The sequence below is a fragment of the Dipodomys ordii genome, unplaced genomic scaffold, assembly GCF_000151885.1.
Source record: "Dipodomys ordii isolate 6190 unplaced genomic scaffold, Dord_2.0 Scaffold2, whole genome shotgun sequence".
NCBI lineage: Eukaryota > Metazoa > Chordata > Mammalia > Rodentia > Heteromyidae > Dipodomys > Dipodomys ordii.
In genome coordinates, this window is record NW_012267218.1 from 29,168,236 (window position 1) to 29,184,808 (window position 16,573).

Sequence of the window (16,573 nt, forward strand, 5' to 3'; positions counted from 1 at the left end):
TTCCTCTTCAACTTGGGAGATGGCACCAATAAAAATAGTAACACTCTGCCTAGAATTTTAATCTCGTGTCAGAGAAGCACAAATTTAACAGACAGGTATAAAAAAGAGCAAGAAATATATCTCAAACCTAACAGGATGAATATGACTTTCTCAAAACTATATATACTTCCTGTGAAGGGAGCATTAAAATCTCTACAAAGTATGACTTTTTTTCTGGCTCTGCAAATCAGCAAGTCTGATTGCATAGAGATCCCACTTCATTAAGACTCCTTTGCCTTTTAAAATTTTCTTTGGCCTTAAATGACTATAATCCTGATTCCAGCATAAAAATCTTTTTGCTTTACCATGAAGTCTTCTTCAAATTCAAGACCAAGATAGAACCTTTACCCAAGTTTAGGATTTTAAATTTCAGAGTATTCAGAATGTAAATGCATTTTTATTTTAAAATATTTAATATAAATACACAGATGGACAGCAGCTGCTAATTAGTTTTCTGTTTCATCTGTTATACCAACTGCAAGCTGTATCATTTTAAGTTGAATGAGGATGACAGCTATACAGTTAGAAAAACTTCTAGGATTTTGTAGATTAAAGAATAGTAGCAGTTAATCATACCACAAAACAAAAGATAGCTCGAGACGCATACTAATTTCTTCAAAAGGCTGTTGGGTGTTTATTTCATGAGTAAAATAAATTATGTATAATATATAGCCATCATTTTGTCCATTTTCAGTTTCGCTGGGTTTTCTGGCACTGTGGAGCCATAAAAAAGATAAGAAAGTATGGTCCCAATAATGTATAATTTATACAATTATATAATAATTTATTGAATTTGAAAATATTAAAATGAAAGCAAGTATATTAAAATTAAAATACATGTGAGACAATAGTCAGAATTGATGTTGAGTAATCAGCCATTGAAAAAGTCTCTCATTGAGAGTAGGAAGAATATTCTTTCAATAGAAATAGAGAATATAGAACTTTGCTGATAAATGATCAGAAGACACAGACATTATACTGATTCAAAAACTGATTAGAAAATTCTTTAAGAACAGTAGGTAGGCACTAAGAAGTTAGGACAATTTTGGGTCATAAGTTTGAAGCTGTAAGATACTAGCTTTGCCCAAATACTGTGAAATCTATCTTGATAATTCTGGCTGAATGTGCCTGTTTAGTAAGAACTAATTTACCACCTTAGTACTTGTTAATCTACTTCATGCTTTAATGTGAAAAAGCAGCTTTACAAATTGGCAGCATCAAAAGTAAGCAGGTAAGATCCAGAACACCAGTCTATGACAGAGCCAAATAAGACAAACGTGATTCTGGTGGGGCAGGCTTCTGTGGATGCAGTTTTCCAGAAAGAAATTATGAGAATTTCATTATGAGAAATTCCCAACCTTTCAGTCTTGAAAGGCTGCAAGGTACAAATTGGCAGTTGGAAAGCTATAATGCTGAACTCACATCTAAGATATAATTAGAAAGCTTACTAGTTGAATCCAGTTTTAGGAATAATATGAAGTCAATAGGAAACTTTATTTTAAAAAAATCCCCAAGTGGATTGTGTATTTGGATCATAACAAATGCCTATTATATTCAAGAGGTAAATGAGTAAGAACATCTGTTTATGCCTGAGAGAGCAGCTCTCTTTAATTTTTAAAGGTAAAAGCCTCCTAAATTCCTTTGGAATTTTCCTCATTTCCTCTCCCTATTCTAAATGAGATAGTGCTTGAAAGTATATAAACTCTCATAAATTTGTGCTAATTTGCAATATTTTGGCTAACTTTAATATTCAGGGTAGGGGCATAAGACAGGGAGTCAGTGGCCTAAAGACTGGGACAGAAAGCCATGGAAACATATTTAGGGAATGAGTAAAGATAGAGAACTTCAAAAGCAAAGAAAGCCTATACTGTAAATGGAAGATAAAGATGTAGAAATAATGTGTTATTAGGTAGGGATATAAAATTGTGATGAAGTGGCCTAGCAGCTAAATTTTGTAGGCATTTTACTGGTGCTTACATACATAAATCATCAAGGTGGTCTTAATCTTGATGAAGATGAATCAGTGCTAATACTGTTTAGTGCTATGTAGTAGCCTTCACATTTTCCTTTTGATTTGATCTTTCTTTTTAATTTATATAAAATATTATTCAATAACCAATATGTATATTCTAAGTATGTATATTCTAAGTCAGTAGTAGGCGACTTAGGATTCATAGCAGATGTGTGATTGAATTGACTATAACCTTGATACTGCCTGTGTTCCTTGGACCTAAACCTTACATCAGCTGGGAGCTTGTTAGAAATACAAGATCAGAGGCTATTCGATTTGCTGCATAATAGAATTTTCAATAAGATTGAGGAATCCTTACAGGTAAACATGATTTTCTGGTGACTTGACTAAACAATGAACAATATATATTGTTCTTTTTATTTCTAGTGTTTCTCTATCCAGTGTCTATCATTAGCCCATCTGATTCATCTCAGTTAAATTTCTAAAATACTTTTTTTGCTTCATATTTAACTGATTTTTGGTATTCCATCTAGACTTTAAGCCCTTTTAAACATTTGATTTTGATTTTCTACTAAGTTACCTGTATTCCTTCTGTTGTAATCATATTGAGTAGCTATTCATTTACTTTTTTTTTTTTGTTGGTCATGGGGCTTGAACTCTGGGACTGGGTGCTGTCCCTCAGCTCTTCAGCTCAAGGCTAGCACTCTACCTCTTGAGCCACAGCACCACTTCTGGTTTTCTGGTGGTTTATTGGAGATAAGAGTCTCACAGATGTTCCTGCCCCAGCTGGCTCTGAACCACTATCCTCAGATCCCAGCCTCCTGAGTAGCTAGGATTATAGGTGTGAGCCACTGGCACCCAGCCTCTTTTTCTTTTTTAATACTTCTTTATTTTTGAATTTACACATTCTCTTTTACTGTCTAAATCTTACTAATTCAAGTTCTTGTTGGAACTGCATATTTATAAAACTTTCTTATTCCAGCCCACAGTGCTACTGTTCTTCTGATAGGCTATGTAATATCTGTGCTTGGCTTAATCTGAATAGTGAGCATTTTTTTTTTGAGTGCAAGATAATGCTTGCTAAACAAAAGCTCTACCAGTTACTCCATGCACCCAGAACTCTTATTTAATTTTTTTCAGATGGGGTCTTGGGCGTTTCCTGGGACTGACCTTGGGCACTATAATCTTCTTATACCTACTTATTGAGTGTACATCAACATATTTGGCTTGTTTTTAAAATAGGGTCTCATTAATTTTTGCTAAACATAAGCCTTAAACCACTGGCCTCCTATCTCCACTTCTGAAGAAGCTGGGATGATAGGTGTGTATCACTACATCTATCAATTTTTTGCCTAGAGTAGACCTTGGACTACAACCCTCAACCTATGCTTCTTGCCTTGCAGAGATCCCAAGTACATGCCCCCACCTGATAACTGAGATGTGATCTGATGAATATTTTGCTGGCCTCAAATCATGATCCTCCTGATCTTTACTTCCTGAATAGCTAGAATTACAGGTGAGAGCCACTACACCCAACATCTAAGCCTCTTAAGAGAACAAGAACAGAACTGTTACTCTTTAGCCAAGTGGCAGGATCTTTATCTGATTTAGTGGTTGATCTAAAATTTATAGCAGACCTGTGGTTCAATTGTCTACAACCTTGCTACTTCCTGTGATTTACAAACCAGCAGCTTCCTATCAACTGGGAGTTTCTTAGAAATGCAAAATCTGTATTTGAGGGCATTCTTGAGCTATTTCTTTGCTTTAAACACAGGGAAGAGTTTCTCCCTATGATTCTGCTAGTTTCCCTGGAGAGTTTCTCCCAGAAAGTTCTGTATAATAATACCATGTGCTCTGATTAGCGAAGGGCTACATGGGAAGAGGTAGAATGAAGAAGGAGGCAACACTCAGAGTCTCAACAAGCTATAGAGTAAATGTACCTTATTTCTTTTGCTAGTACATATTTTCATGAGAATAGTTATAAATTCTTTCCTCCCACAACCCACCTCTGTGTTCTAAAGCATTCATTCTGGGCTTTTTTAGTAAAACATTCTAGACGGAAGAAGCCTAAATTTATATAAATCTCTTTTTAAAATGTTCTGTTTGATATTAGGTATTACTATCAAATAAAGGTATATACAGTAGACATTTTCACATTTCTCTGAGCTGTTTATTTCTGTGTATGTTCATTGTTCTTTATGCTGTTTTCAAGATACGTTTTGGAGTTAAATATAATACTAATTATTGGGAAATGTGGGCACAAGTCAAGAGTGTGGACATACAATTTAAACCATCATGAGAGACTTGAATAAGGTACTATCAACATGTATATTATATTAAGCTCCTTTAATAAAATACAACATTGGGTAAAGTAGCCTAGGCACTTGAAAGGCTGAGGAAGGAGGATCATGATTTTAAGCAAGTTCTAGACCAGCTTGAACTGCATAGTAAGACTTGGGTCTCAAAAATATCAAAAGGATCTTCATACTGGGCAACTTAAGACATTGGCTTCATCAGCATGTGCTCTAAGATCATTTGTTATTTAATTCTGAACTTATTTAGAGCTAATACAAATGAAAAATGATGCTTAAAATGCACCAAACAACTTCTCTAATGTCTTTAAGAGGAAAAAAAATCAGGAGGAAGAAAAGTCCTTGAGAGTTATTAGTATGATGTTGTTTGTGTGGAAGGTTTGTAGTGTGTTTACTTTATATCTAAGATGGCTTTGGTAGAGTAGGTTGTGAAAGCATTCCTCATGAATGGTAGGGCAAAGCCTCTTCAAAAGCACATTTGATCCACGGATCTCTGCACAATGAGCTTTACCAAGTGACAAGGTAGTGCTAAGTAAGAGAGGGAGGCAATTATGGTGACTGATGCATCTTGGTGTATCACTCAGATTGATCAGCCAGGCTGATGTTTGAGTGTTAGTAAAGAAGAGACTTCTCTAGTAACATAGAAACAGCGTCTGGTAAGAAACGGCCAAGCAATGTTGCATGGGAGCAGGATGGTTAGAAAGCAGAGACTTTCTTTTGATTAACACACCACTGGAGATTCCAGAAATGTTTGCTGAATTCACTGGAGGGCTGAGGTAATTTGGCAGATGGAACAATATGGCTCTTACAGTAGTGTTTATAGTTAATGTGCATTCCTTTTTATTTGTAATTGCATAAAACTAGGAGAAACTTGGGTTACATAAAGATACAAAAAACAATCTAAGGCCAGGCACTGGTGGCTCATGCCTATAATCCTAGCTCAGGAGGCTGAGATCTGAGGATCATGGTTCAAAGCCAGCCTGGGCAGGAAAGTCCGTGAGGCTCTTATCTCCAAATAACCACTAGAAAGCCGGAAGTGGTGCTGTGGCTCAAGTGGTAGAGCACTTGCCTTGAGCTGAAGAGCACAAAGTCAGTACACAGGTCCCAGAATTCAGGCCCCATGACAAAAAAAAATTAGTATTAAATTTGTAAAAATTAATTTAGCAACTTTCTACTACTTGTACTCTAAAACTTCATATTTATATAACTTTCCAAAATAAAATGCCATACTTACTTGTCTCCCACAATTCCCAAGTTGATTGTGGGGTAACCATGTTCCTGAATTGTTGCTAGGAGGGTTGAACGATTGCTGTCTCGGATCTTTCCTGGTAAGAGGTCATCTTCAGGATTTAGCAGCTACAAAGCCAAAAAATAAAAAATAAAAAAAAACCCACAACCAATAAATTTCTTAAGACAATGCTGTCTATTTCTAATCGTAAAAATATTTTTACTTTTCTTCTAGCACCTGCAACAGTATCAGGCATGTAGGAGGGTACAGGCTCAAAAGATCCTTGAATAAGTATTGGGAGTAAAGAAGAATGAGAAAATGTCCCTTCAGAGATAAAAAACCCCAAAAAAACAAAAAACCAGAAATTTCAATTATGATTGAACAGCAGGTTAAAGTTCATATTAGCTTCAGCTTAATTTGACAATAATTCTACATCCTAGTAATTGGTTATTGTCCAACTAAATAAAACAACTATATTTTTTCTCCCAGTTTTCCAATTTAGCTTTCAATGATAGCATTTGAAGTAGAGACTGTGAGACATGATATTCTCAGGACTAAAGAGAATAATGATCCTTTTCTTTTTCTTTCAAGCGTTTTAGAATTTTATTTTCTGAACTTGGATCAATATCATTAAAAAGCAAATTAAACCTTGCTAAGAGAAACAAATGTTTTGTTTCTGAGACTAACAAACTTAAACAAGTAATTCTTGTCTCCACACATGAAAACCAGTGATACATGGATGTCAGCATTTATTGGTTGAGATGGCCTCATGAACTTTTTTTGCCAGGGCTGGCCTCAAACTTTGATCCTCCCATCTCAGCCTTCTGAGTAACTAGGATGACCGGTGTGGGCCACAGTGCCTGGCAAGTCATTATAATTTATAAAGGAAAAGTTGGATCTCTAACTTCATCAGACAAGCTACTTTAGAAGGAATACTCTGTCTTTATGCTATTTTTTTCTTTTGAGTATTGACTACCAAGTAAATAAGGTTTTCTTTGTATAGGGATGATTTCTTTCCCATTTTGTTTTCTCTCTGTTATTTTGTTGGAAACAGTTCTGGGAATAACAATCATTAGAATCTTTGGAGGATGAGTTATTTATCTGTAAATGGACAAGAAGAAGTAATAGCTAGTTAAATGAAGGTGTGGGATTTATAATTCATTTTAAATAATTCCAAGGAAAACACAGAATTACGTGTCAGATTGTTAGACTGGATACTAATATAAATATGAACAGAAACGGAAGTTTTCTTCTTTACAACTGAATCTTATTTCCAATCATGTTGGGAATTAGTAATACAGCTAAAATATACTAGAGTGAAAACCACAGAATGAAACAAAATAACCCTGAAACTTGTGTTATATACCACATATTAAATTTTAACTTTAGGGCTGGGAAGGTGGCTCAGTGGTAGAGCGCTTGCCATGCATGCATGAGGCCCTGGGTTCGATTCCTCAGCACCACATAAGCAGAAAAAAAAAAGCTGGAAGTGGCACTGTGGCTCAAGTGGTGGAGCACTAGCCTTGAGCTGAAGAGCTGAGGGACAGTGCCCAGGCCCAGAGTTTAGGCCCCACGACTGGACCAAAAAATAAAAATAAAATAAATTTTAACTTTATTTTTGGTATTATCAATGATGCTACTATCTTCTCAGTTTTCAAATATTCAATTTTTGAATCTTCTTTTTTGTTCTCTTTGCTGTCCATTCTCTTCCCAAATACTTCAGTTATTCACAACAATCTTTTTTTTTTTTTTTTTACAGTGCTGGAGCTTAAAGTTGCCTTGAGCTTGCTAAGATGGCACTCTACCACTTGAACCATGCTCCAGTCCTCTCTTGGTTTTCTTTTCAGTTAGCCTCCCTCTTTACTCTGTTCTTCTTTCACTTGGGGTCAGCTTTGAATTATGATGCCCCTCCCTACAGCCTAATGAATAGTTGGGATTATAGGCATGCATCATCATGCATGCTTATTGGTTCAGATAGGAGTCTCACTAATGTTTTGCCTAGGCTAGTCTTGAACCAAAATCCTCCCCATCTCTGTCTCCTCCATAACTGGGAAATAGGGGTATGAGACATTGGGCTGGGCCCAAGAACATTTTAATTTCTTTCTTACCCCTCATTTTCATTTACTGTCTTATCAATCTGTCTATAACTTCATATTAACAGCTTAAATTCTCAATTCTAGGCATTCACTATTTTTTTTATTTGAATTTCTTTTTTTTTGTTCGTTGTGGGGCTTGAACTCTGGGCTTGGGCGCTGTCCTTGCGCTCTTCAGCTCAAGGTGAGTGCTCTACCACTTGGGCCACAGCGCCACTTGGTTTTCTAGTGCTTTATTGAAGATAAAAGTTTCATGGACTTTCCTGCCCATGCTGGCTTTGAACCATGATTCTCAGATCTCAGCCTCCTGAGTAGCTAGGATTACAGGCATGAGCCAGCAGCGCCCGGCCTGAATTTAAGAGTTTTAAAATTGCTCTTTGCTTATGCGATATAAATCAACTGGTAAACTGTACCATGACACATGCGGTTTGAGCTCATGGCCACATGCTTGCTAGGCAGGTGCTCTCTCACTTGAGTCATGCTTCCAACCCCCAAGTATTTTTAACACAAGCTTATTCGGATCTATATACTCCAAAATAGGACTATGGACAATTGATTAACATGAACTCCACACAGTCCTGTGGTGCTCCAAAAGGTAAGACTACTTGTTCTAGCTAATCACCTATTTTATAAATTCCATGACCGACAAAATTCCAGCTAGTCTAAACCAGTTCTCAAAATTCCGTGTGTGTGTGCGCGTGCGCGTGCGCGCGCGTCAGTCCTGGGCCTTGAACTCAGGCTCCTGTATGTTCAAGGCTAGCACTCTACCACTTGAGCCACAATGCCACTTTTGGCCTTTTCTGGTGGTTAATTAGAGACAAGTCTCACAACCAGGTGGCTTTGAACTGCCATCCTCAGAGTTGAGCCTCCTGAGTAGCTAGAATTGCAGGCATGAGCCACAGGCACCTGGCATTATCAAAATTCTTTAAGCAATTCTATAACTTTCTCTTGAGATACTGAGGTTCTGTTGAAGAGTAGCAGAATTTGTTACCCATATAATACTGTTACAGGATGATTTTGGACCTGCAGGCAATTAAGAAAAAAACATAAGCAAAGCTCTGTCTTCCCTTCATTTGCCTAAAAGCAGAACATGAGTTTATAAACAAGCCCCTCTTCCCCTTTCTACCAGAAGCAGAAAGCTTTAGAAGACCCTTATCAGCAGAGGAATGGCACCAGAGGAATCTTTATAACAAACTTTACTAACTATCCTTTATCTGTCATTTGATAAAGGCTGCTGCCACCAGAGATTCAGACTTTAAAAAAAATATTATTGCTACTTTAAATTTATTATTTTTTGTTGAAGACATCTTACCATGTATGTGTATGTATTCACAGATTCCGTTCTTTTAAATTTTTAATCTGTCTCTTGTTAGAGGGGCTGCATCTAAGAACTCAGATGAGTGGAGGTAAAAGATTTTTCCTCTTATACATTATCCCGATGATATTTTCCCGTATTTAGAAACATTAAATATATCCAACTTGATCTGATCAACAGGTATCTCTTCTGGTCTCTTCATGAGGACTTTGACAGTCATTGAAGTACCATCAAGACTCAGAGAAAAAGACATGCTAACAGTATTGTCATATTGGTCAAACTGAGCTTCATTGAATTCTCTGTCTCTCGAGGGATTTGTGTATGATGAAGTAGTAGATCTAGCACTTCTTTTGAACTATGATCCTTTTTGGTTGTACACACAAAGTTAATTGATACTTACTTTGTTTGTCATCAGAATAAAGTTATTTTGGTTATTTGCTTTTGGTTACTTGATTAGATGTGTACTAATTTTTCTTTTTCTTGATGAAGATCTGCTAAAGTACTACTCTGATACCAACTGTCCTGTCAGTTGGCTATACTGTCTCTATAATAATTTTTCTTACATTATGAACTCTCAGACTCATTTTTCTTTCTTTTTCTAGAAAATTTAGTAGTTGTGATCAGAAATCAATTTGCCATAGTGTACATACCCTAGAACACTCAGATTGTCCAAATACATAACAAAAAAGGGAGAAAAATCAGACTGTAAACTCTAATGGAGTATATATTCCTATTCCAAACAGCTTTTAATTTTCACTCTAAAAGAAAGTCGACAGAGTTAAGCTAATTGCCTTGGTTACTTGGGTACAAGGAAGAGGAACATTCAATTAGAAAATGTACTTAAAAATATGAAACATAAAATTGGTTTTAAATATAGGGTTTACAGATTATATTAAAATGTAATATTTCTATTAAGATGACTCTGGATAAATTAGACTGACTTAATAAAAGTTGTTCTGTGTTTTCTAACTATAGCATCATGTAAAAAATATTAGGACAAAATTCTAGCTTTGCAAGTCTTGGGTTTATTTTCCATATAAAATCTCAATCTCTTACATTATCCTTTTTTTTTTGTCGGTTGTGGGGCTTGAACTCTGGGCCTGGGCGCTGTCCCTCAGCTCTTCAGCTCAAGGCGAGCGCTCTACCACTTGAGCTACAGTGCCACTTCCGGTTTTCTGGTGGTTTATTGGAGATAGGAGTCTCACGGTCTCTCCTGCCCGGGCTGGCTTTGAACCGTGATCCTCAGATCTCAGCTTTCTGAGTAGCTAGGATTACAGGCGTGAGCCACCAGTGCCCAGCCTCTTACACTATCTTTACTGGCTTTGTCAAGAAACTGCAAATATTCTGCTCATCTAAACTAAATGATGATATAGAATGTCTCTGAAAAGAGGTATTCTTTTTTTCTCTTGTGGTGCTGGGAATGAAACCTAAGTCCTCATGCATGCTAGAGAAGTGCTTTACCACTGAGATACATCCTAGAACAAGATGAATTCTTTGATAGTCACTGGCTATAAAGGTCTCTTTTTTTTTTTTTTGGTTAAAAGATTCTGTTAACTGATGAAAAATGACTTAACTAACTTCCCCACCTCCCCATATGTAGAACTGCTCTTGCTATAGACTTTGCTGGATCATATCTCTTTCCCCTCTCTCCCCAAACATATCCTATGGCTGCAAGCAGAAAAAGTCAAAAGCTATGTACATATGACCATATAAGATGATGCTTAGTGAAATGAATACCAAGATAGGGACACAAGAGGTTTTATCTTTCTTGCTGTTGTTTTTAATGTATTTATTATGTACTATGTGATTTTTTTGTTTCTTTTGTATGTTCTTCCCCCATGGTATAACCCCTGTTTCCACTGTATTTGATTCTGGTGCCTTGCATCTTGTTTATACATTTTTTTTTTTTAATTTGGGGAAGGGAAGGGAAATAACAAAATGCTGAAATAAGGATACAGGTTGATCCACTGTAATGATGAGATGTATAAGACACTATGTTGAAAACGAACTTTATAACTGGGTGGGGGAGGAGCTTGGGAGGTGGGGAGGAAAGGGATGGTAGGGGAAAAACAAAGAAGGAGTTAACCATCCTCGATAGGAAATGTGCTCATTACCTTACTCATGTAACTTTAACCCCTTTGTACAGTATCTTTTTTTTTTTTCTGGGTCCGGTCATGGGGCTTGAACTCTGAGCCTGGGCACTGTCCCTCAGCTCTTCAGCTCAAGGCTAGCACTCTACCACTTGAGCCACAGTGCCACTTCTGGCTTTTTTTCTTTTTACAAATGTGGTGCTGAGGAATCGAACCTAGGGCCTCATGCATGCAAGGCAAGCGCTCTACCACTGAGCCACCTTCCCAGCCCCTGTACAGTATCTTTATAATAAAAAATATATACTAAACAAAAAGATAACCTGTGAGCTGAGGGCCATAACACTGGGCAACAAGATGCTCTAAAAAAGCCCCTATAACACAAGGTAAGATTCCATCTGCACAGAGCCCCTTCCCCTGTTCACATCCAGCTCCCTTCCTATGACAAACTACCCCAGACTCCTGCCCTGCCTGACTTCACTCTCCCTGCCTAATAAAAGAGACGTTAGCTGTAAGGGAATTGAGTCATTTCTTCTCTAGCTGAGCTGAAGAATGGTTGCCTGACATTTCTTCTCCAGCCAGGCTGAAGAAGACTTAAGATACCCTTCCCAGATTTGGAATCAGTAAACATGTTGGCCTGTGAATTTATAGTTCTGATTTTTTCTTTATTCATACTTCTGGAAAATAGTATTTCCTTAGGTAGATTTATGACATGTTCTTAAACTTACATTTAAAATGTTTGTAATAATTATGAGTATTTGTTTAATTAAAAGGTATTTCTTTTTTTTTTTTTGTCGGTTGTGGGGCTTGACCTCTAGGCTTGGGTGCTATCCCTCAGTTCTTCAGCTCAAGGCAAGTGCTCTACCGCTTGAGCCACAGTGCCACTTCCAGTTTTCTAGTGGTTTATTGGAGATAAGAGCCTCACCAACTTTCCTGCACGGGCCGGCTTTTGAACCGTGATCCTCAGATCTCAGCCTCCTGAGTAGCTATGATTATAGGCGTGAGCCACCAGCACCTGGCTAAAAGGTATTTCTTGAACTAGAGGCATGGCTTAGCAAGCAGCTAAATGATCCCAAGGCTCTGAATTCAAGCCACTGTTAAGGCAAAAATTAAAAATTAAAATAATCCTGAAAATTTGTTTCCTTTCACCTTCCCCCCACCTCTTTTATAATGCTGGTGTTGGAACCCTAGTCTTGTTCATGTTAGGCAAGTACAATAGACCACTGAGTTCTCAAGTATTTCTTGCTGTTAGTTATAACATATTAATATCTTGACTTTGACAATAATCTTGTCTTGCTTGCTCTTTGTGGGACAGTGGCTAAATATCTAATCTCTAGAGCCTTTAGTTTTTCTATTAAACTTCATACTTAATTATCATGCATTAAAAAGAATATGATACATGCTGCTTGTAGGGATAAAAACAATTACTGTGAATTTAATATACAGTAATAGTATAAAGACTGATCCAGAAGATGTGGTATAACTTAGGCTGAAAAATGACCAGACATATAATAGGTAACAATCTAGCTATAGATATACAGGTAAAAGAGAACTAGATGTAGACAGCATGTGTTAAATGTATAACATTAGACCAGAATTTTTAATATTAATAGAACTTATTCTGATGTACTACTGGTTGCTTAATCACCAGAAGATATATAAACAGTGGTAGGGTTAAAGTGGTAAAAGTATACATTCTAATTAGTTTACTAATCAGTTCTCTGGGCATTAAGACTTGGAAGATGCATGTACAATGCTATAATGTACTCCTGAATGAGAATGGAAGAACAGAATACTATGAAGCTAGTAAAACAACCTTTTAAGGAGACAAGGTAATAAGAAACTTCCATACAATGTTAAATTCCTAAAGTATATAAAATTACATGTACATTATGATAACTGCTATACAAATGAAGCAATATAAACCTATATTCACAGTTGGAAAATGAAAATAATTCAAGTGATAACATTTTTCAGTTAAAGCATGGTGAGTTTATATATGACTTTCCTCTTCTCCATTTTTAAGGTATTTGTTTTTGTTTGTTTGTTTTGGGTCCAGTTGTGGGGCCTGAACTCTGGGCCTGGGCTCTGTCCCTCAGCTCTTCAGCTCAAGGCGAGTGCTCTACCACTTGAGCCACAGCGCCACATCCGGCCATTTTTTTTCTGCTTATGTGGTGCTGAGGAATCGAACCCAGGGCCTCATGTATGCAAGGCAAGCGCTCTACCACTGAGCCACCTTCCCAGCCCTTTTTAAGGTATTTGGTAACAGAAAATATTTTAAAAGCTTTCCCAAGTATTCAAAACAGGAAGAGAACATATATAGTGAGAATATATATAGTGGAAAGTCTTACACAGGAAGAAAAATCTGAACTGTGTTTTTGAATTTTTTTCCTTTTTTTTTTTTTTGTCAGTTGTGGGGCTTGAACTCTGAGCCTGAGCTCTGTCCCTCAGCTCTTCAGCTCAAGGCGAGTGCTCTACCACTTCAGCCTTCCTGTTTTCTAGTGGTTAATTGGAGATAACAGTCTCATGGACTTTCCTACCCAGGCTGGCTTTGAACCGTGATCCTCAGATCTCAGCCTCCTGAGTAGCTAGGATTACAGGCATAAGCCACTGGTGGCTGACTGAACTGTGTTTGAAAGTAGTATTTTAGAGCTGGGAAGGTGGCTCAGTGGTAGAGTGCATGTCTTGCATGTAACCACAGATATTAAGGAGACAGAACAAGGATGAAAAGTTCTAGGACAGCCAGGTCAAGGTTAGTAAGACCCTATCTAAAAAACAAAGTATAAAATAAAAGGGTTAGGCATGTGGTTCAAGTGGCAGAGCAGTTGCCTCACATGTGGAACCCTGGGTTCAATCTCCAGTATAGGTTGAGGCAAGTTGGATCTTGGCTGTAACAAGGATCAATGTAGAAGACATTTTACTAAATGAAATAGGCTGTTGCAAAAAGATAAACACTGTATTAACTCCAGTAGTGACATACCTAGAGACAGACATTCAAATGATGGTATCCAAGTGTCTGTGAGATTTGAGGGGAAATGAGAGTCCTTAAATAGGTGTTGAGTTTCAGTTTTGCAAGGAGTTCTGGTGAATGGCTGTATAAGCATGTGATTATCCTCAATGGTCTGAATTTACCTTTAAAAAGGGTTGGTATGAGCCAGGTGCTGTTGGTTTACAACCGTAATCCTAGCTACTCAGGAGACAGATCTGAGGATCACAGTTTGAAGCCAACCTGGGCAGGAAAAGTCCAAGAGACCCTTATTTCCAATTAACTATGAAAAGCCAGCAGTGGAGCTCTGGCTCAAGTGGTAGAGCAAGCAGTAGCCTTGAGCAACAGAACTTAGGCCCTGAGAGCAAGCCTCAGTCCTGGCATACATACAGAACTGCCTCCCTGCCTCTTCCCTCCAGTGGTTAGCATGATGAATTTTTATGATACCTTAGTGAAAAGTTTCAATGAATAGTGACAGACATCATTATAAGAAGTTAGGAAGAAGGTATTTTTTTGGGTGGGAGGAAGAGAAAGATGTAAAATTAGATAATGGCGGATTATCAGGTAGAAATATCCAAAAGAAGTTGAAAGTGGGGAATTTAAAAAAATTCTGTGAATAGAGTCAAGGTAAATATAAAAGGTGGGGAAAAAGATGAAACTATAGCTGCTTTCCAAGTGTAAAGTTTGTATCTCTTTTAATCTATATATTCTCATTTCCTAGGTGATGTTATCTAGTTTTAGGAACTTAAGTACTATGAATATGCAGCTAACTTGCACATGTACATTAGCTCAACTCCTCCTAAGCTCTGGATTTTGAGAGTCAATTGCCTCCTCAGTATTTCTAGAGGAATTTCTAATAAGTACTTTATTTGGTTTGGTTTTTTTGGGTCTGTTCGTGGAGCCTGAACTCTGGGCTTGGGCACTGTCCCTCAGCTCTTCAGCTCAAGGCTAGCGCTCTACCACTTGAGCCACAACGCCACTTCCGGCTTTTTTTCTCTTTGCTTATGTGGTGCTTATGTGGTTTGCATGCAAACCACTGAGCCACTTTCCCAACCCTAATAAGTACTTTAAACTTAATATGTTCAATATACAATCCTTTATTTCCTTGGCTCATTCTTTCTCATTTGGGTCAATATATATATATATGTATGTATATATCTATACATATGCATATATACATATAATATACACTTGCTTAGGATAGTACCTGAAGAGTTCATCTTTATTACTTACTTTTTTATGTTCTACTTTGAATTCCCTATTCAGACTGGTTAGTTTTACTTTCATGATATATCATGGATCTGATTACTTCTTGCCATCTCTATAGCTACCGCTAATGTGGAGAGCTGCGGGAGCCGCCACCAAAGATGGCTGCAAAAGCAACATTGTAGCTAAAATGGCGGGGCTGCGTGGTGCGGCTGCGACCTAAGATGGCGTGGGCTCCCGCCTTCCGTCTTCTCGGTGACGAGTGCTCTCTGTAAAAAACAACTCCTTATATGGCTATGACTTGGCTCCTAGTTTGCTTCCGTGTTTGCAGCCCTATCAGTATATGCCACATGGCGCTTCAGGATTGGCCATCCAGGAGGCTTATAACCGGAGGGGGGGGGGGAGATGGGAAGGAGAAACAGGAAGAAGCAGGAAGAAGCGGGCAGGAGAGAAGTAGGAGAAAAGAAGCTGTAAACAAGGTCCTGAATAAACAGTCTGAAAGAAGAACCTGTTGTCGCGTCATCCTTGCGGGTCGAGGCGGTTGCGACAAGTGGCGCCCAACGTGGGGCTCGACAGGATTCAGAACTTTCAGCGGTCAGGGTGGTGCACCGGTAAATTCCCAGGAAAAGGGGGAATCCGCGACAAGAGCGGGGTAATGTCCCAGGTAAGAGGGGATCTGCGATAAAATCGGGAGGGATTTTTTGCTCATCTCGGTAGATAAAAGAGAGAGTGGAAACCCGGGAAGAAATAAAATACAGGCCTGAAGTGAAAGTAACAAAAACAAACAAACAAACAAAAAAAACAACTAAGATGGGCGCTTCCTTGTCAAATCCAATTTTTCTGGCCCTGGAAGAGCTGCTAAACTCGAAAGGACTAAAGTTAAAAAAGGATACTTTACGGAGGTTCCTTGAGGAATGCAACATTGTAGCTCCTTGGTTCCTCATGGGAGGAAGTTGGGAGAGGAGTTAGATTTTGCTTATGAACAAGGAGCACTTAAGGGTGGGGTAAGACCAATTTGGAGGTTAGTGAGAAGTTGCCTGGAGGATCAGCGCTGCAGCGAGGTAGTGGAGATTGGGCAAGCGGCTTTAGAGAGACTGCAGGAAGAAAGATCAGAGAGAGGCAGTGTTGATAGCGGCACTGCAAAAAGGACAAGGTCAGAATCATACCCCGATTTTACAGAGCTCGATTCCCTTGAGGAATCTGACTTCGAGGAGGTTCAAGCAATCACAGAACAAATTGAAAGGACAAAGATATCAGATAAAGGAAAAGAAGAGGAAAAGGAGTTAGGGAAAGATAGAGGGTGCTGCTGTGGGACTTCCAGACACCCCAGAACAC

General features: G+C 38.1%; 1 protein-coding gene across 1 annotated transcript in view; it reads right to left on the reverse strand.

Moving 5' to 3' along the window:
• The window catches only part of Gphn (gephyrin), a 397,524-nt gene that overhangs the window by 35,538 nt on the left and 345,413 nt on the right, over positions 1–16,573 (reverse strand). Inside the window, exon 17 of the mRNA XM_013016472.1 lies at positions 5,558–5,679. Within this exon, the coding sequence (XP_012871926.1) occupies positions 5,558–5,679 (122 nt within the window). The remainder of the gene's footprint in view (positions 1–5,557; positions 5,680–16,573) is intronic.